The 20,514-nt window shown below is 41.6% G+C and overlaps 1 protein-coding gene across 19 annotated transcripts in view; it reads right to left on the reverse strand.

The window, feature by feature from the left end:
- MTCL1 (microtubule crosslinking factor 1) overlaps positions 1 to 20,514 on the reverse strand; it is a 111,355-nt gene that overhangs the window by 20,184 nt on the left and 70,657 nt on the right. For 10 of the 19 annotated variants that reach the window (XM_074576653.1, XM_074576652.1, XM_074576657.1 and 7 more), the window contains 4 exons: positions 15,688 to 15,780; positions 12,607 to 12,837; positions 10,824 to 11,012; positions 3,277 to 3,444 (listed from right to left, as the gene is read on the reverse strand). In XM_074576653.1, coding sequence (XP_074432754.1) covers positions 3,277 to 3,444; positions 10,824 to 11,012; positions 12,607 to 12,837; positions 15,688 to 15,780 — 681 coding nt within the window. The remainder of the gene's footprint in view (positions 1 to 3,276; positions 3,445 to 10,823; positions 11,013 to 12,606; positions 12,838 to 15,687; positions 15,781 to 20,514) is intronic. The other 9 variants (XM_074576661.1, XM_074576656.1, XM_074576662.1 and 6 more) reach the window with 1 other exon arrangement.

The following is a 20,514-nucleotide window of genomic DNA, read 5'->3' on the forward strand; positions in this document are numbered from 1 at the left end:
AGAAGCAGTGGGGAGTAAGAACATGCTCCAGAAGAGCGATATCCCAAGAATGTATGGCTGCTGTTAGAGTGCCATGCCTAAGCTGCCAAAATACAGTAAGTCATCCTGTGTCAGACCATGGGCTCACCTAGACCAGAGCCATGGCTCTTACCCCATTAGAGAATAGTCCAGGAAGTCTATAAGTACAAAGATGAGTTCAAAACCAAGACAAGTACACAGTGATACACCTTCAGAATAATTTCCTGGTGTTCAGTGATTTGGGATCTAAAACCTTCTCCAGGCAGAGGCAGTGTCTTTAGACTCAGAAGTCAGTTCTTGGTGACTCAGGGAATTTGTGGATGCCCCATCCCTGGAAGTGTTCAAGGCTAGGTTGGATAGGGCTTTGAGCAGCCTGGTCTAGTGGGAGGTGTCCCTGCCCATGGCGGGGGGGTTGGAACCAGATGGTCTCTAAGGTCCCTTCCAACCCAAACCATTCTATGATTCTGTGATTATATGATTCTCTCCCTGGAAAGGAGGGAATCCTTCTGCCTCTGTTTTCATGAAACAGGCCCAATCATGGAGGAAAGGTCCATTGGTGGCTCCTTAGCATGAAAGTTTAGATGTGACTTTCCTAGGCCTGCTAACTGCTAAGGGTGGCCAGATGCCTCTTCATGTGCACCATAGCTTATATTGCCCCCAGGGATCCAGAATCTGGACCATTGGTCAGAGTCCTAGTGAGGGTCCGTGTCTTTACATGCAAGTTCTAAAAGCATATGCAGGGTTTGGCCCCTCATAGTAACTCCCTCCTTCATCAAAACTTTTCTCAGTTCCCAGTTCCCAGAATACCAGGATCTTTCACTTGCCCAGCTGGAGGCTGAAAATTACTGGGACTCCTTATTGGCTCAGCATTATCACAATCCCATACTTGGGAGCAATCTCATTATTTCTTATCTTAAAAACATTGCCTACGGACCCTCCTGCCAAATAAGATGTACACACATTTCTGACAGCCAAGACTTTTATTTTTAATGATATATGCAGTGCTAAAGCTCCAAAGCAGCAGGCAACAGTACATTGTCACCTCTGATATGCAGTGCTTTTGTACCAAGAGAGTTTTCTTTCCTTTTTTGCCTTCTTTCCTATACAGAGGGTTGAAGCATCAAAATGCAAAACCATTGCCAGTGACTATTAATTAGGAGTTGACTCTCTTGAGGAAAATGCTCTTGTTAATCGACCTACTGCTTCACAAAAAAAAAAAGTGTGAAACAGCAGCAATGAAATCAACAGTGGAGACTAGAAAGGCCTTGATTCTCTTGGGGGCTTGTCAGGTGGTTGGCAACTCCATACAAAACCTATGGTGGGAGCACTGTCAGCGCACTGCTTCATCACTACCAATCAAAACAACAAAATGACATCATAAGAGGTCCTCCTACTCACACCAACCTGACAGGCTTGGCTATTTAGTTAAAGTTGTTGTTATGGCACATGTTGGGCCCAGAATAGCAATGGATATTAACATGACTGTATCTAATGTTGGTATTTTACCTGTTGTTCACTAGCTCCTCCCATTTTGATCCTGAAATTAAACCGATAGTGAAAACACCCCGTATTTTGAATATTTAACGTTAGTTTGAGTTAAATTTACATTTATATTATTTCTATTTCAGGCTTATTATATTATTATTTTTATATTTCACTTTTTAAATTCCCTCCTTGTAATTGTGAGCACATATACTGGACCTCAGTGGGACTCTTACATTGTTTGCCCTATCCTAATTGACATTCTAATGCTTGACGTGCTGTCTTTTTGCTACTGCATTAGGGACCTGGTTTTACTGTGAAAGAGAAATGTTGTAGTTTACGTCTTAAATATTGACCAGTTTCATTCTTTTCGTTTGCTTGAAAAAATGTAAAGAGTAACACCCATGGCTCAGGAATTACCGTATGTTACTTATTATTACCAGTGAAGCAGTGGAGGTAGCAAAGAGCCTGATAAATCCCCCAGAAGGAAAGGTGCAAATCTTTTTTCTCCCTGGGCAGGACTGGCAGCACCATCCTTGTGCCAAACACCAGCCTGTGAGTTTATCGCCCATGCAAAGGCAAAGTGTGCAAGCTCTAAATTGGCAGTTCGTTGTCAGACTAAATTCCTCTAAGTTTTGCTCTTTGTTGCCATCTCAAGTTTAAGGTAAAACTGTGACTGAGGTTTTCTTTTCAGGGGAGTGAAAATGGGAATTGATTTGGTTTCCTTTTTCAAGTGATCTGTTGTCTGGAAATGTGTGCGTGCTAAGCAGCAGCTGAACTGAGGTTCTCAATCCGCTGAGAGAAAACTTGGCTAAAAGGAAAGCTTCTTCCTTCATTCTGGGAAAGCAGCCTACAGTACCTGGGCAGGAAAAGCAGCACTTGCATCTCAGCTCTGTGCGTCAGAGTGAGTCTCCAATGTTCAGTAAATCCTCCTAAATGTACCACCCTCCTGGCAGCAAATATTTTTATTATATTTGTCTTCTGCAGAGAAGCTCTACAATTATGAATCTTTTTCTCAAGACCTGAATGTACTAATTCTCCCTCCCCTTCCCTCTTCAATGCGGAAAATTAGAACTTTTATGCCATCAGCTTTGGAAATGAATCCTTGTGGGGTTTCTGCTAATTTGTTTTCATATTGCTTCAGAAACAGTATATCTTCTGTGAACAGCCATACATGACACTGATGCACCTGGCACCAGTTTTTACACACATACTTCTAATGGTATCCTGTGGTGGGTAACTAGAGCTCTCTCTTCAGTGGGGTACCATCCATCACTAACCAGTAGCTTTGAATAGCTGGTTTAATATTAACATACTGATCTATCACTTCAGTATTATTAAATCACTCTTTTCTCTCCTATGCATCAAGTACCCCAATTGTTATGTGCCAAAGCACAGTGACGAGCTAACCGCGAGAACGCCAACATCAAGACATTTTTCTCTCCTATAAATGCCAATAAATACAGACACCCGCATGGCTCATTACCGCAGCTGATACATTACCAGCCAACTCCTCTGAGAAAATACAGCAAGAACAGGTTCGGTTCCTTTGTCCTCACCTACATTACACAGTACCTACTACGTGAGCACTCGTACTGGGACAACTGGAATCCAAGAGGCAACTCAAGAGGCAAAGCTTTGCTCAGGCTTCTGGGGGCACTTTCAGGCACCAGGGTAAAATGCATAAAAATAGTCCCTTTCCTGGCTGTCACAGATTTCCCATTTCATTAAGCATCTTAGCCATTCTTTACTGGTGTTGGACGTGGAGGACGTTACCTGTTCGAGGTGACACTTCAGTTCAGTCATTTCCACCTCCCAGGCTGCCTTGTGTAGGGCGTACTGCTGCTGCAGCCCCTGCCGCTCACGCTCCTCGTCCCGCAGCTCCGAGCGGAAGTCATCCAGCAAACCCTTCAGAGCGTTCAGGAGCTTCCGATTTTCACTTGCCTGTTGCAACAAAGCAAACGAAATGCTGTCATTGGATGGCTTCAGCCTCCAGTTTCATTTTTAGGAGGAAAAATGCCTGCAACTCCACTGCATGGAAGAGAAAGTGCCTGGGCTAACTTTTGCATAAGAAAACTAAGAATAGCAATGTCTTCTCTGTCTACAGCCTGCCCAGGGAAGTGGTTGAATCACCACCCCTGGAGGTATTTAAAAGACGTGTAGATGTGATGCTTAGGGACAAGGTTTAGCGGTGGAATTGGCAGTGTTAGTGTTATGGTTGCACTTGATGATCTTAAGGGTCTTTTACAACCTAAATGATTCTATGATTCTGCGATTCTATGATTCTACTTCTTGTTAGCCCTAGTCCTGAAGCACCCATGAAAGCCAAAGAAACTTAGCTCACCCTGAAAAAGGTGCTGGATTGAGGACATCTGTAATAACTTCTTTTTTACTACTGTAAACCAAAGCTAGAGTATCATTCCTGAGGTTTGTTGGGTAGCTGGTGTCTCATACATACAGTCATTGCTCAAATCATAGAATCATAGAAACATAGGGTTGGAAGGGACCTCTGGAGATCATCTAGTCCAACCCCCCTGCCAGAGCAGGGTCACCTAGAGCAGGTTGCACAGGAACGCATCCAGGCGGGTTTTGAATGTCTCCAGAGTTGGGAGACTCCACCACCTCTCTGGGCAGCCTGTTCCAGTGCTCTGCCACCCTCAAAGGAAAGAAGTTCCTCCTCATGTTTAGGTGGAACTTCTTATGCTCAAGTTTGTGCCCATTACCTCTTGTCCTGTCCCCGGGCCCCACTGTAAAGAGCCTGGCCCCATCCTCCTGACACCCACCCTTTAAGTATTTAGAAGTGTTGATAAGGTCCCCCCTCAGCCGTCTTTTTTCCAGACTGAAGAGACCCAAATCCCTCAGCCTTTCTTCATAAAAGAGGTGTTCCAGTCCCCTAATCATCTTGGTAGCCCTTTGCTGCACCCTCTCCAGCAGTTCCCTGTCCTTCTTGAACCGGGGAGCCCAGAACTGGACACAGTACTCCAGGTGCGGCCTCACCAGGCCAGAGTAGAGGGGGAGGATGACCTCCCTCGACCTGCTGGCCACACTCTCTTCTTGATGCAGCCCAGGATGCCATTGGCCTTCTTGGCCACGAGGGCACATTGCTGGCTCGTGGTCATCCTGTTGTCCACCAGGACTCCCAGGTCTCTCTCCACCGAGCTGCTCTCCAGCAGGTCAGCCCCCAACCTGTACCTCCCCAGGTGCAGCACCCTACACTTGCCCTTGTTGAATTTCATAAGGTTCCTCTCATCAACTTCAAATATTTGCAAACTACATATAAAGAAAAGGGATTCATTTTCAATGCTTTTGTATTATGAGACAAAATTACTTTGGAAAAAAAAAAGTGAGGTTTTGAGCTGAGTACCTCTGCTAAGGTGTTTCACTAGTCTAAACTTCACATTTCTGCACAGTCCCAGGGAGCTGCACACAGGTTTGCTTTGCAGCAGCACCCTGTGTGGTACCAAAGGCACGAATGCCGCGTAGGCCACTTTCCCTCTTGCAGATGGGATCAAAGAGCAAACCCCCATCCACGCCTTGTTGAGGATGTGATGGTATATCGAAAAAGTTTTCTGTGCTCTTGTGCTAGCCAGGAGCCAAGAATGGAGTTAAATTAAAAGTCTGGCCCAGAGATGACATCTGATCTTGGCAAGTACTGAAAGACAGCATGTATACTTATTCAAATCTCTAAGGTTTTTTTCTTAGTTTTGGCATTTACTTTCTGCAAATTCTCTGGAGACTTGCAAAACCTGTCATTTTAATGTAAATTATTGAAAAACATTTTTCAAAGAATCATTCTGGATCAACAAAACAAAAGGTATCCCACCATTTTTTGCAGTCATTGAATTAGAAAACAGAAACGTGGAACATGATTTATTTATCCAAAATTTAAATCAAATATTCCCAAAGAGCCTCTCAAAGACCAGGGAGTAGCCAGAGATTGTATCTGACAAGTTATTCTGAACAGAAAATACTTTTAAGAAAATTACACTTGATTAGCAGACACAGCGTGAGCAGAAAAATGGTAAAGTTCACTCAGCAAATTCAGCATTTAATCACCTGGTTCTCATGAATGTGTTAGCTTCTTCAGGAAGGCCTAACTGGAATTAGCTGTCTCAATTCTTGCATGATAGTCTAAGTGATATTATTTTTTATTTATTTTCCCGAGTGGAGGCTTCCTGCAATTCCTCTTATCTGGTGGTTCATGAAGTACCTACAAGGGGACTTCTTTGTAGACAAGTCAAGTAAACAGAATATGCCAAACTCTAAATAATTTTCATGTGCTTTTTTCAATGACAATACATATACAATTTTATGCAGACAACTAAGCTGATTTCATATGCTCATCAGATTTTTGGCATCATGGAACCCACCTTACCCAGTTTTGTAATCACTAATCAGACATACCACGGTGCCTTTTTTCTTTAAAAACCAAAAAAATGTGGTCTACTTTTTCCAAACCATTTGATTCATCAGCAAAAATATGCTAGATGCAGGGAAGTGACTGCAGGTGCTCATTGACTGACCTATAATCCGTTTGGGCTAATGAAATGTGATGGTGTACAACATGGGGTTTTATAAGAAACGCACCCACAGAAGCAGAATTAATTCCATTAACATTTAATGCCAATTAGCAGTTTCCTACTATACAGCAGCAGTTTCCATCATGCATATAAGATCACCTACTTTTCAATATGTAATGAGATTTTATGTTTCCACCACTAATTTTCATTCTAATACCCAATTAAGACTAAATTCTCCAAACATCTCAAGCTCTTGTGTAGTAATCAGAATACGTGCTCTTTTGAAGATTTATCCTTAGTGTCACAACAGGAGCTGCTGGGTATTGAGCACACCAAAATCTGGCCTCATCCTCTTTGAAAACCCTGACCCCAAATGTCTATGAAGTGCCTTCATTCAAGAGCCACGTTCTGTGTTTTCTGGTATGCTGCATGAACCTTTCTCTAGCAAAGCAGTCTAAAGGTTCCACGAGGGAAATGAGGCAGAAGAAAAATAAAACCAAATAACACTAACACAAGCTACATCCCTCATTCCTGTGCATACATTTGATAGCTTTAGCGTCGTGTAGAATTAGGTTTGCAAATAAAGAAGTGATGGACTAGTACAGAGAGGAGGCAAAAGAGCCTCATTGCAGGTTTGTAGCCTACTGAGATGAGGGCATGTCTTATTTCTAGAGGCATTACATCAACATCGCTGTTATGAGACAAGTACCCCAGGTGCCCCCTGGGATTGCTGGGTTCTTAAATAACTTGCCAATATAAATCCAATTTTGGTTACATACTTTTAATTCCTGCAGAGAAGTCTCTTTTGCATGACTTTATATTTGCAGTCTGAAGTTGGAGAGGTCTGTGAGATTATTTTTTGTTTTCTGTTTGACAAACTGGAGTGTTTTTGGAGAACAGACAAAGCACTTTGGAGACAATGTGCTCTGAAATACAACATTTACATCTAGACATGCTTTAGATTTCTGTTGGTAAAACTGCCAAACAGCTTCTGCATTAGAATAAGTCCCATAGATACATAAGGATTGTTATGGTCTTCCCCTTGCTCCCAGGGATGTTGTACAGGCAGAAGAAATGGGGCATGGCTGTGATTCTCTGGAGCTGGCTCTTGAGTACCTTACCAGTTACTGAAATTTAAAAAGCATGGAGGAATCTGACTGATTCACAACTGATCAGAAACAAGCAAATTACAAAAGCAGTTTAAAGTCTTGTTGTATCCACAGCTCAGGATTTATAGGTAAAAGAAACAACATCTGACAGTAAATAAAACCTTAATGTAGTAAACCTCAATTCCTCAAATTCCAGGACTTTGGAGTCTTTGCTAAGTTGTGTGAACCCCCGAGATGGGAGCCTCCAGCTCTAGAGAAGTTTGGGACCAGAGTAGCTGTTTGAAGCTTGGCTCTGCTTTTAATCACAATTCTTTTTTCTCTGAGAATTTCACTGAAGAATTTAGCCACAGCCTGGTATTATAAGCAGTTTATTGGAGCAGTGAATTAAAAACACAAGGTCAGGAGCCTAAACAGCGAACAAGAACTGTGCATTTTATCTGTCTAATCACAGATCTAGGCAAAAGTGAAGCTGGATCTTGGTGCAAATCATTTTAGTATATTTAGGTCTTAATTACTATTCCTTTGGGATTTTCTCTTAGCTAAGCTTTGAAAACAAATATTGTATGAGCAAATAAAGATCTAATTGGGGATTTTCTTGACACCCCTCCCAAGCAACAACGCGAGTGTATTGTTTTTTATTGCTTTTTCCATTGCACCACAGATGTGTAAACCCTTTTTTTCTTACTCCCCTGAGCTTACACCATCAAAGGCATCTCACCCTTTCTGCTCAACTGAACCAAAGCTCTTCCTTTTTGCACAAGCTATTCTCCCTGATCTCTTACTCCACACGTAGAAACGCTGACTTACAGCAAGCCCTCCTCTACTGGGCCACCAGCCCAACTTGCCTGCTTATCTCCTGCCCATGACCAGACTTCCCACTTGGCTCTTGAGTTATGCCAGTTCCTTGCCTGACCCTTTCTGCAGTGCGCCCCAGCTACCAGCCAAGGGACAACGCCATGAAGAGAAAGATGAATTGGCCCTTCTCAGAGTCCCCATCTACTCTGCCTCTCATCAACTAACCTTTTTTCTCCCCTTTCCCCTCAGCTATGCCTTCATCCCTTCACACACCGGCCACATAAAAATCCCAGACAAGCGAGATGTGCACTTTCCACCAAGTCAAGTACCTCAAATCATAATAATATAAAATTAAAGGCTGCTTGTTGAAGTTAAGGCCTCAGGGTTCATCATTTTTCTCAAAACAATTCCACTTTCCAGGCAGGGTGAGAAAGTCAGCAGCGAGAGTGCAGGCTGAAAATACAAGCCATTAAATATTAACATTAAATGTTAAAAATAAATATGGGTTACCTCAAGTTACTGTAAGCCCTTCCTTTTTTCTGACCTAGTTATCTCAGCCACTCCTAGACTATCGCGAAATTTCCTTCCTAATGTGAAACAAGTGCTGGTGCATTTCATCTCAGAGCTTGCCAGGCAGAACCAGGAACTTAGGGCTCTCCTAGGCAGGTGTAAACCTTGGAGACTTCCAGCTTCACCACTCACCCCAAATTCCCCATGTAAACAGTGCCTTTTTCCAGCTGCGGGCTTAAGGAAGCTGCAGAAGACCCCCAAAGCCCTGGGTGTTTTTCAGCACAGCCTGACTAGTCAGTGGTATACTGGGAGGTGAGCACTGCTGAGATACACCCCTCCAGGAAGGACGTGCTCTGGGTCTGCTGGTGGTCTCAGAGCTTTTAAACTGGGACAACACAGGCAAAGTGTCTTCTTGCTCTATTTTTGTTGAGTTAATGTGTTTGGGGATCATATATGAATTAAGTGGACGGTTATGGGTGAAAGTCTGTAATGTGTGCAGAGCCAGGACCAGGGTCTCTGAGGTTGGTGAGCACAGAGAAGGTCCTGCACGCAGGAGGTTTGCAGGGCCAAGCCATCCACTACAGTGAGATGGACAATTCAGGCCCAACTGGTACTATGTCGTGTGAGGGCAGAGCAAGGCCCTGGCAGAGCCTCGAGGGCACAGGAGGTGTGCAGGCAACTACTCCTCTGTCATGGTCTTCCAGAAGACACTTCTGATGCCCAGAATCTATGACAGCATCAGAATTAACCTTGCAATGCACACAAAAATGAATTATAAGCAATCCTACTTCCCATTTCTACCACCTTAATTGAGATTAAAGCCTCAGCAATGATTATTTCAAAGAGGACATAATTTATTTGAATGTTCTCAGTCATTTTAAGAGATCTATATGGAAAGTTAGTACATGACAGAATTTGTACTGAGATAGCATGTTGGTTTATATTTCTGTTACTTATTCTAGATTAAATCAGTCTACAGATGAAATGCAATTACATGACGTGCTCAGGAGCATCTCTTCCATGGTCTTTTTCAGCCTCTACCAGAGAAGAGCTTGCTGAGAGGATGACAGTGATAGGTCTGGGTGAATGGCAAGGTAGAGCCTTTCCAAATGCCAAAGTGATCAAATGAATACTACCTTGGTAGCACACTTCACAGAAAATAATAGCTAGAGAATGAAGTTGTCAGCTATCACTATGAAAAAGGAAAGCAAAAGAGTCTATAAACTTAAAGCAGAATATGAAGCAGTATAAAGACCACAGCTCTCTACTATTTTTATTCTTATAGAAATTCTAACTGAAGTTACATCTTGAACTAGAGAGGTAGGTTGCAAGACAGCCTGTGCATCTGCCAGCACCAGCCTAACCTTATTATAGGATAGAGACTTACTAATACCTGCTGCGTATCTATTAGACCACATAGATAATAAGCAAACAGGTTGTATATAGTTGTGAGTCTGGGGAATTCAAGGTGAAGAACCAAAATGCAAAGACAGACGCAATCCCCAGAGCCTGCAGCGAGTCCAGTAGAGTCCTGCGGCCATACAGAGATCTGTCTGAGAGCTCTCGCCATGGAACAGGCTCACAAGTCAAGGGCTCAGATAGAGATGGGGCATAAGACTTCAAGATCTTTTTCACTGAATATATGTTTTGCACAGAATTCTTGCTCCATTCTACTTACGATTGCAAATATTTCCATGTAACAGGATGCTCTCATCTGAACATTTTCCATTTTAAAAATGTAAGAAGATGCTCCTGAAGAACTGTTGGAAGCCTTAAGTCTGTCCCATTTGAATGTTTGCCATTATTATTGTTAGGACTGCTGGTATACCAAATGCACAAAGGAAAAGGCTAGGATGTATGGCAGTGCTCTGACACACACAGGCAGGGCACAGGAGATGTCAGGGAAAAGTTAGCATGATTTGCTTTTAGGCATTTAAAAATAAGCCCAGTGACAGGAAGGAACTTTTGCATTGTTTTCCCATCATCTCTAAGGAAAACATTAAATAGATGGGCTAGTTTCTTAAATTATTTAAAGGAAATAAAATCACCTCTTCTTGCTAAAAGCTTGATAGTAGAATACAATAAAAGTGCTCAGGCAAGAGGAGCATGTAAATTCTGCAAACCATCACATACTGATAGATGTTTCTGGGCAAACAGCCACAAGAGGAAATGGGATTTTTCACTGATAGCATCTGCCAACAGAACAGTAATCACGTGGCTCCTGATTAAATATAAATATAATGGATGAAATCCACTGTAATTGCTGTGTAGCTAGAAGTATTTTTACAAGTATGATTCTAGGTGATTTAAGACAGCAGCAGAAGAAAATGAACTCGCTTGGAAAATCCAGTTTTCATGCCCAGAACATGATATACAAACGGTATAGTACCTGCTTCTGCTGCTGCAGTAATTCTGCAGTCTGAAGCTGTGGTCCATGATCAGTGCTCTCCGTAGTGGGACGCTGGGAGAAATCTGTCAATGCAAACACAACATCCTCTTCCTCCTCCTCTCGCTCTGCATCATCCGCCTTCTGCTCTGACTGAATGCCAAAATCTGGGAGGGCCTCAGGGTGCTCGATCTAAAATGCAAGAGATGGGACACATCAACACTCTTTTGCCATTTACCTCAGGGGACAGGTATCTGTTGAAGGGCTAAGGAAGGGACTATCTTCCCCTGCATCTCTGTGGTGGGTTATATTGACTTCTGTAGGCTACAGGAAATGATCTTTGGGTGGTATATGACATGTTGCATATATGAACACAATACTACGCAGGCCTGCAAAACGGGTGATCTATGCAGCTGACAAGATGCTTATAATCCATCATGCATTAATGAAAAACTATACAAGACAGTGGTGTATTATCTGATGAAGATACGGAAATTGGGAAGTATCCAAACCAAGCACTTTATTCTCTCTAATGCATTAGCAAAACACATGACTCCAATAATGGCTGGAGGTGGATTGATTATCTATTAACCAGTCAAAAAATCCAAAAGCTATTTTGATAGTAGAAGATGAGCTAGTTTACATAGAAGCATATTAGTACTGCTGAAGTAAAGTAGAAGCAAATTATTTCTAAAATGCTACTCATCTCTTGTTTCTGACTCATATTACCACAGCAGATGAAGATGAAGATGTTCATCCACCTTTTATCTAAGAATAGAGAACATTGGAGTATTCAACTTAAGCATACTCCAATCACACCTGAAAGGTTTCTTGTACTGCCAAATGCAGCAAACAATGAAAAACACTAGGCACATAAGTATCAGAAATACTGAGAAAAAATTACTTAGTTGCCTTAGCAAATTGTTTCAGAATTGCACGAACCTGCAAAACAAATCTATTATTCTCAATAATTTTGTATAACATGTCAGAATGGGCAAACACTTTTTTTAACTTATTTTTTCTTTAGGTAAGATTTCCAAAGTAAACTAATTCTGGATGTGCAACTCAACACAATTTTGCAGCACCTTTCTTCACAGTGCATGTTGGGTGGCAGTCACACCCCTGCTGAGATGTGTCAGCTTGGGGATTCCAGGTTGTTATGTACGTCTGAAATTCCTGATCTTAATTTAGTTGCTACTTGGAAAATCACCATGATGACTACCGTCGTACCGCTGCTGACGGTGATAGACGTGTGTATAGAGAAGAGGAACAAACAAGAATGATTCACTGTAAGTTCCCACAAGAAGCTGTATAATTCTCCTGCCAACATGAAAACAGAGCTTCCCTCCATCTGTATTGCTGAAGACTTCGTAAGGAACACACTGTGCACACGATGAGAAAAACGACAGCACTCCACCCATCTAAACAGATTTGACTCCATCAGCTCGCTAACGTATTTTTCTTTCCAAAAATTATTCAGGAGTCACATATTTGAGACCTAATTAAATTTTCATTTACTATGAGAGAGTTTTTCAGGACCAGATGTTTGTTCTAGTTAAGGGTACAGATTTAAAGATGGGTGATCTGTAACATATCATGTAGAACATACTTTAGCACAAGCCAACTTAAGAAAAGACTTCATGTTTAATTTGAATCCCCCTTTAAATCTATGTGTAATTATAAAGTTGCTGATGCCACATCATATTTAAAGGCTACACTTAAAGAAGGGACATCCCAGTACCACACCGCTTGCAACTTTATTGGGTTAACAGGGTGGGACAGTTACCTCTAATATGTCCTCCCCTTCCTCTTCCATTCGCTTGCCTTGCCGCCAATGTTTCAGCAGCCACTTCAGTTTGACATACAGGAGAAAAGTATCCTGCTTGAAATGCCTGAGTTCTTGCTGCAGCAGACTTTTCTCCTGGCTCCAGGTCTTCTCTTCCAGTTTGTTCTGCAAAGTCAAGCTCTGCACTTCCAAGTCTTTCCTCCGTAGGGTCTGCATATGCTCCTCCTCCAGCTTTAATGGAACAACAGGCAGCATGTCAATGGGGTGGTGTCCTGGGGCACCCTCCAGGACTTGTACATTGTTGGGTGAGACAAACTGAAATCTCCAATTTTCATCAGTACTGAGTAGCTACTGAGTTTGACTAAGTTCCTCAGCAGTTATGACCATTGAGGAAATCAGAGGACAGCAGCTGATAATGCTTTGCTTAAATAACCATATCCAGGTAACCTGCTGTAGAAGTGGACATTTACTTTCAAGATGCGCAAGACCTGTCTTGCTGCTTAAGCATTTTATACCACTCATATTTTCCTCCCTCTCTTGGTTGTATACCTACAGTATGTTTCCAGCACAGCCACCACCCCACACTGCTGCACGTATCACACCTGCTAAATGCATCTGCAGGCATTCCTACAAGGTGGGACCACAGCTGCCCTTCAGACACCTGGAATACGACCCTTGCCTCTTCCCTCCCCAGCCACAGACTCATCCTTTCCTCTGTGCCTACGTCTCCCTCTGCTTCTGGAAGAGCAACGCTTCTGAAGGAATCACATCCAGTATCTCAGGTACAACCACTGGTCCCCCACTTCTCACAGTTCATTCTCAGAGGCATCTGAACGACTCACAGTAAACAGTTTCTCATTCTGATATGACTAGATCAGGGACACGCGCAGGAACAGAAGAGACAGGAATAGGCTGCAACTTGGCATTCAACATGTCTCAGTTTCAGTACTAGAAGCGCCAAGAAAAGCTCGTTCTTTGGAACACATGTATAATTACCCCTGTTTCAACACAAGGCCACCTGAAATGTTATTCTTTAAACATGACATCTCCCTCAATATGTCAAAATCAAACCATGGCATGACCTGCGCCCAACAGCACTTGTACAAGTTAGTTGTACAACATCTCATATTCTGCATGGATGAGATAGTGTTTCCACTTCAACACCAAGCTGTGGTTCATATTGATCAAGAAAAGGCAGATGGAAAATGAGTACAGAACCACTGCTTACAGATCCCAGTTTCTACTATTTTCCATTCTGCGGAACAACTGCCTCTTCTTTTGCTGACCAGCTCCATAGATGAAATCTATGAAAGGCACAGTATGCTAACGACCACAATTTAAATTGTAAGAACATACCCTACAACAAACAACATTCACACAGGAATGACGAATACTTCAGAGATTCTTTTTCAGGAGCATGGACCCCCTAACAAATAATACTGCTAAGAAATATGTGCTTGATTTTCATGGCAACATTCAGATGCTTCCGACACAGACTACTGCTCCATACTAGATGGTTTACTAAGGGCGCTCCCGACGTTTAAATGATGTGCTCTGGCATAATGCAAATCTTCAGCATCTATACTACCATGCCTTAAAAAGTTCCTGATCAAATTAAAATTATATACAGTAGTTGCTAGCTTAAATGGGTTTAAAATGTAGCTTAAAAGTAGTTTGGAACAAAATGAGCTATAATGGCCCAAGAAACATACATGGAACTCATAATAACAATCATGGAGATTGTACACTGCTAGCACACATCAATTTGATGTCATTAAACATTGCTAAAAATGCAATAGCAAAAACAGGGCTTATTTTAAATTTAATTTTTACAGGAAGAAACAAATAGATTTTGTGTTGATGCAGGTTTTTCCACCAAATGAATTTATGGTTAAATACAGCAAAGATCTGAGTCATTTCCACCAGAAATCCTGGAAGATGATAAAAAAGGAACAATATCAACAGGATGGGCATAATCTGGAAAAAATGAAGAATCCAGAAGATGCTTTTATTTTTCTATTTCTGCTGGCTGTCAACATGAATAGCTAGCTTTGATTTTGCTTCATTTTTCATTGTTTTTACAGGCTGTTATGATCTAAGTCCCCATGGTCACAAATGCTTGCAGAAGACCCTGGTGGAGGTAGCTTCATAGGGTATTATGCTTTTTCCATGGATAGCTATTGCAAAAGAAAAGAACTTTGAGAGGCAGGCATAGCTTCCAAAAAGCTTTCATGGCCAAGGCAACTAGGAAGGAAATCAATTTACTGGTTGCCTTCAAAAGCCTCCATGAGAAAGCTCCTATGGAGATCAACTGGAAATTAAAGCTACTTATGAAAAAACGGAGAGATACCACTTGGGTATAATGAGATTAGCTGGCACAAAGAAAAATGCTTTACACTATGCAACAATTATGCTGAATTTAGTCTACGAAGTAAATTTAAAAAGAAAACTTCAGTTAAGAGCCAAACAGCCTGCAGAAATTAGCAAAAGATTTTTTTTTGCTCTAGGAGCTAGAGATCACAAAAAGATTGACTAATCTGTTCCAGCCTTCAAAAGAGCAGGGGAACCCATGTAACAAAATATGATTTATTCACCAGTTATGAATAAGAGGGTTGGAAGCATGAGGTACTGAGAAATACAAAAAGTCCTGATTTGTGTCTCAGTCATGAGCATGTAACAACTCCTCCGACTTCAGAGAAGTGCTTGATTTTCTTTGGGCTAGGAGGGGTCAGAATAAGGCACAGAGCCAAACTATGCTCCTAGAGATCAAACGCACCCTTTTCCAGCTCATAGAGAGCTGAAAGGGCTGATATTGTTCCCTATGCAGTATTTCATGTCTCGACCTCGACTTCCCACACACAGGGGAGGACAAAACTTCTCTCCACCAAGCAGAGAAACCAGATTCAAAGTGTCAAAATAGGCTTGAGATTACATTTCCTCAACTTCCAGATTCTTCATTTACTCAGATGAGGCCAAACAGGCACAGCCATCAGGACACAAGTTCCCATGGTCCTGACTATCAAAGTCCACGCCACACATCATGGTCATGCGTCTCTCCCAGCAGGCGGGTTTCGTATTTACCTGGATGATCCTTTCTGTAAACTTTTCTTGCTCCTCTCGGTGAAGTCTCGTCTCCTGCTCAAGCTGAGCCTGAAGCTCCTGTATCGATACATTCTGTACAGGTAAAACATGGGAATCCCTGAGCTGATCAGCAGGACAAAGGGATAGGTTTAGCAGAAAACGTGTCTCCACGGTGTTAAAAAAAAAGGAAAAAAGAAAAGAACTGCAGGACAGACATCTGCACAACTCACGGTTATCAATAGTTAAAACCAAAGCACAGTGTGCAAATAAATAGCAATGCCCTAAATATGTGTGGGAATTTCCTGTGTGGCTTCTTCTGAAAACTAAAGCTGGGATGCTGATTTTACATGTTGGATATTCCCTTCAGGACTCTGCTCTGGGTTTGCACTTGAGTAGCTGAGACAGCGCACTGTCAATGATGTTTGCCAGATAAGCTCCTATTTACAGGATTACAAATTCGGTGGCATATTTCTTTATGATAATCAAAGCTATAAAATGTTAACATCTCTGCAGAAGATGCATCTAATGCACATATATTGAACCTAATTATTTATTCATTTGCAACACTTTTGATTAGGCAGTTAATGGGACAGCGTATATTAAACCAACTAAGCATATAAGACCCCTTTCTTCAGATACAGGACAGCTCTCTGCACAAGCTGACTTCATTCTCTGGTTTCTACTCAAAATAATTACTCCACACATGTCACGGTGATAAGCTGTGTGAGCCTGAGTTCTGAGTAAAATGCTTAAGTATCTCCCCTTTCAGGTCCAACACTATTTTAATCGTAATACTTTCGATTTTATGTTCTCATTAAGTTTGGCAACCCATCCACTTTACTTCTGAAAGTTACTTAATTCAAAAATAAAGACCCAAGAAGGCAGAGTCAGACCTCATTATTTATACTAAGTTAATTAATCTTGTGGCACTTATATTTCCGATCAGAACTTTCTATGCCCTTCATTTTGTGTCTCCCACATTGGAGCTAAAACTGATTTGTCTGTACAAGGGGGATGCTTGGCCAGATGCCGTCCTCTTCCCATGTGTGACCACAGAAAAACACTATGGCACTGAACTCCTACTTCCCGGAGTAAAGATGCATTTAAAGATGGGATTGCTTCAGGCTTCAAAGTGTAATCCCAAAATCTCTGCTGGCCGACATCCAGCGTGCTCCAACCTCAGCAGCTGCAAGGACGTAATGCAGGTTGTGGGGGCTGCGTTGCTCTCGGGGGCTGTGTTGCCATTTCCCCTCCGGCATCAGCCCCAGCATCCATCTCCTCTTCCCAAGCACTCCTCCCGCTTCCCAAGGGCAAAACCAGCTGCTGCCTCTGTTTGGGCTGCAGCAGCCCTTGCTGGGACATTTTGTGTTATTTGATAAGTATTTGTCACCGGAACAGATACTCCTCTCCTCCTCTAGGGAAAAAGAAGATAAGGCAGAGGGAAGTATCCCATAAACCACCCGCAGGACCATACTCCGCTGAAAAATGAAAGTCATCCTACGTATACTTTCTGGAGCCTATCAGTTCCTTCTTTATTTGATTGACTTATTGACTTGTGCACGTCTGTTTTGTACCTGAGGAAAAGACACTTCCAGCCCTCTGAAAGGTATACGTAAAGTGACCACAGAACATTATCTGCCTTATCGATTTCATCTTACGCCTTAATGTGCCTGCAGGCATTTTGTATTTCACAAGGTCTCACAAATAATTCGGAAAGAAATGCTTGTAATGGGATTTGCCAGTTTTGCACAATAATTTGTAAATCATTGATTTAATTTTTTCATCCAATAAAGGAAAAATCACTTTCATCAGAAATTTCTGCATTCTTTTATTCTGATCAGGCTTCTTTAGGAATGTGGCAAATAAGAATCAATGTACCTAGTTAATTCAGGTGTAATTTAAAAAAATATGTGTTCCTTCTTTTTATGAATGCAAAATCAGCCAAAATCATGCAAAGTACTGGGATTTGTACTGCTCAAATCAAGGGAGATAAAGCTGCTAAGTGTCTAATAGATTGCTGCTAAACATCTGGATCGTGAATGAAGAATACGTAGAAATGTATCATGTGATATTTGTATATGCAGTTCAGGCACCTGATAGTGCACTGATGGACTTCTGTATGTTTATATGTGGAAATAAGACCCCTATCATATAATCAACAGGGTGTAGTCTGTGGCACAACTGTGGTTTTGTTTTGAGAGACAACACTGCTACAAAATGGACACAAAAGTTGATAACCTGTTAACTTCCATTCTTTGTTTCCTTTGTTCTCATTAATGAACACGCTACACGAGGAACGGAGAACACCCCGAATGTGACGGCCACCACACTACAGACCGACACCACAGAAACAAACACAAACTCACTAGGAACAAGACACACAAACACACAATGACGGGAACTACGAGCTAGTGCTACTCCATCACAGCACCACAGAAGCAGCTACACTTCATCCGCAGCTCAACACTGACTGACAGTTTCCTACAAATCCCAATTACTGCATTTCCAGATCCACTTCCACCTCCGTCCTCTCGGACAGGCAGTGCCAAATCCTTCTGCTGAGTCCTTTTCTCTCACCTGGTATCACTCCAGAACAAGCTAATCCATGCCGATGTCTTTACCTCAAGAGGATATGCAGAGAAAAGTCATCCATGCTTTGGGGGCTTCACCACCGCTCCCTCATTGCACCGACCCCTCTCTGCCCCTCTCAGCATGTTGAAGGCTTTTCAGGTTACTTTCCAGCTGGCACAATCCCACATTTTTGCCATGACTTGTTTTCACATGATTACCAATGCATCATGAGACTGGGTTTTACTTCTCAGTTTTCTCCATTTTACCATAGCTAATTGCAATCTCAATTTGCCTGCAAACTTAATCGGTTTATATGCAACAACCGTGAACATCAGATTTCATGGAGACTTTCTTTTCAGCCTTTTTTTTTTTTTTTTTCCAGGAGGGATGGAATAAAATAAGGCCTGAGGAGGCAGGGTAGAAAGATGTTCTCCAGAATTTGTGTGCAGTTCCAAGGAAGCCAAAAGATGAACATTTTATGCTGCTCACTTAATGCTATGCTATAATGCTTTGATATTTGGACATTACATTTGTCCATGCAGTCTAAAACGTGCTACTTTTTCCACATGTGACAGCTGACCGTTGCGTGCATACAATCAACCAGACCACAGAGGAACATCCAGTGTCTTTTGTATTACTTTTTACACGGAATACACATCTGACTGAATTATTGGAGGCTGCTTCTGAAGATGTCCGCTTCTCCCTCTTAAAAATAAATGATGTATATTCCACTTGCTAGGCTACAAAAGGCAGTTGTGTGGTTATTCGTCTGTGCTTATACTGAGAGTCTCTGATTTTGGGAAAACACAGAAAACTGCTCCAAGTTTTTAAAAATCCATCTCATTGTATGGATAGTATACAAAGTCTCACCGAGTTCAGTTAGGACTGGGATATCCAGATTTACATCATAAAGGCTCTTTTAAGCCATTATATTGTCAACCCTTATAGAATCTTGCATAGCAAGAAAGACTACAATTCATCAAAGTAAATTATTCTTGCTGCCCCTAATCTTGGTGGGAAGGAATACTGTCAGTGTCAGTTTGTCTTTCTTCTTCCCACAACTTCGCATTGGAGGAACAGTGGACACTAGGAGATATAACTTTCTATGTGGTCCACAATTGTTGGGTTTTTTTCAGAAGAAAGAAAAGTCACAATGTATAAAACATTCACTGTTTCCTTCCTGGGAAAATGAAATCTTAAATCAGGGCAACAGAAAAGGATGTGCAAATTTTCAGCACATGGATGGGAGCTGCTGCAAATGCCATCCGGCTTAAAAACTCTCATGTGGGATTATGAAAATTGCACAGAAGGAGCACAGACACACCAAAACCAGCTAAAAATAGAACGTTCAAAATATAGACCGAAATTCTCCTTGTATGTCCAAAATGGATCCGTTCAGCAGATTTGATTCAAAGTGACTTACCTAACTTGCACATCACTGTATCTGGTTGGTCCACACTTAACCCAGCTATTACTTTACATTAATAGAGATGTTTTGTATTTCTTACGGGCATTGTAAGTAAGAAAAATAATTAAACAGATTAAGAATGGCCTAGAAGAAATTATTCCTCAGTGGGAACTCTTCCTACTTATTACTAGACCTTGCGAAAACTTGCTTTTTAAGACATGCTCTCACTTTCTCTAGCCTATCTGCTTTTATTTTAATTCTCTGGTGACAACTTGTTCTTTTTAAGTTAGTTCACTTCGGTGATTCTTTTTCCATAACCTGTGAGTGTCAGAGATTTTGTGGCATCTTTCTACACAGAAACAAATGTGTAAGTGTTTAAAAGCCACGTATGAAAATAAAAACTAACCAAATCTGAAATGCAAAGATGAGTGTTTCTGCCTTTGGTGGTATATACTTACTCAGGTAAGGGCAGAACTGATACCTTTTGAAAGAACAATCAGAGCTACAAGATACAGCTCCATTTTAAAGCATTAGGTATCAAATATTGCAACAAACTGGATTTGGTCATTTGAAAGAGTGAATTTTTTCTTCTCCAGAATATCTTCTTGTTTCCGAATAAACAAGAGGAGACTGCTTAAGGAAGCTGCCCTTGGTTTATGGATATTCCATTGGTAAAAAGGGTAAAACTCACCACATGAAAAATTATTTACCATTTTTCCCACTGGTTTCCGTTTGTTGCCATAGTAATCCTTTGATTTGTACCATGCGTTTTCTCCATGAAGCATTGTGTTACCTTTTTTAGTTCCTCCCTGTCTTTTAGTCAGGGCAATTCTCACTTTTTCACTCGC

This window comes from Larus michahellis, chromosome 2 (assembly GCF_964199755.1).
Source record: "Larus michahellis chromosome 2, bLarMic1.1, whole genome shotgun sequence".
NCBI classification, from domain to species: domain Eukaryota; kingdom Metazoa; phylum Chordata; class Aves; order Charadriiformes; family Laridae; genus Larus; species Larus michahellis.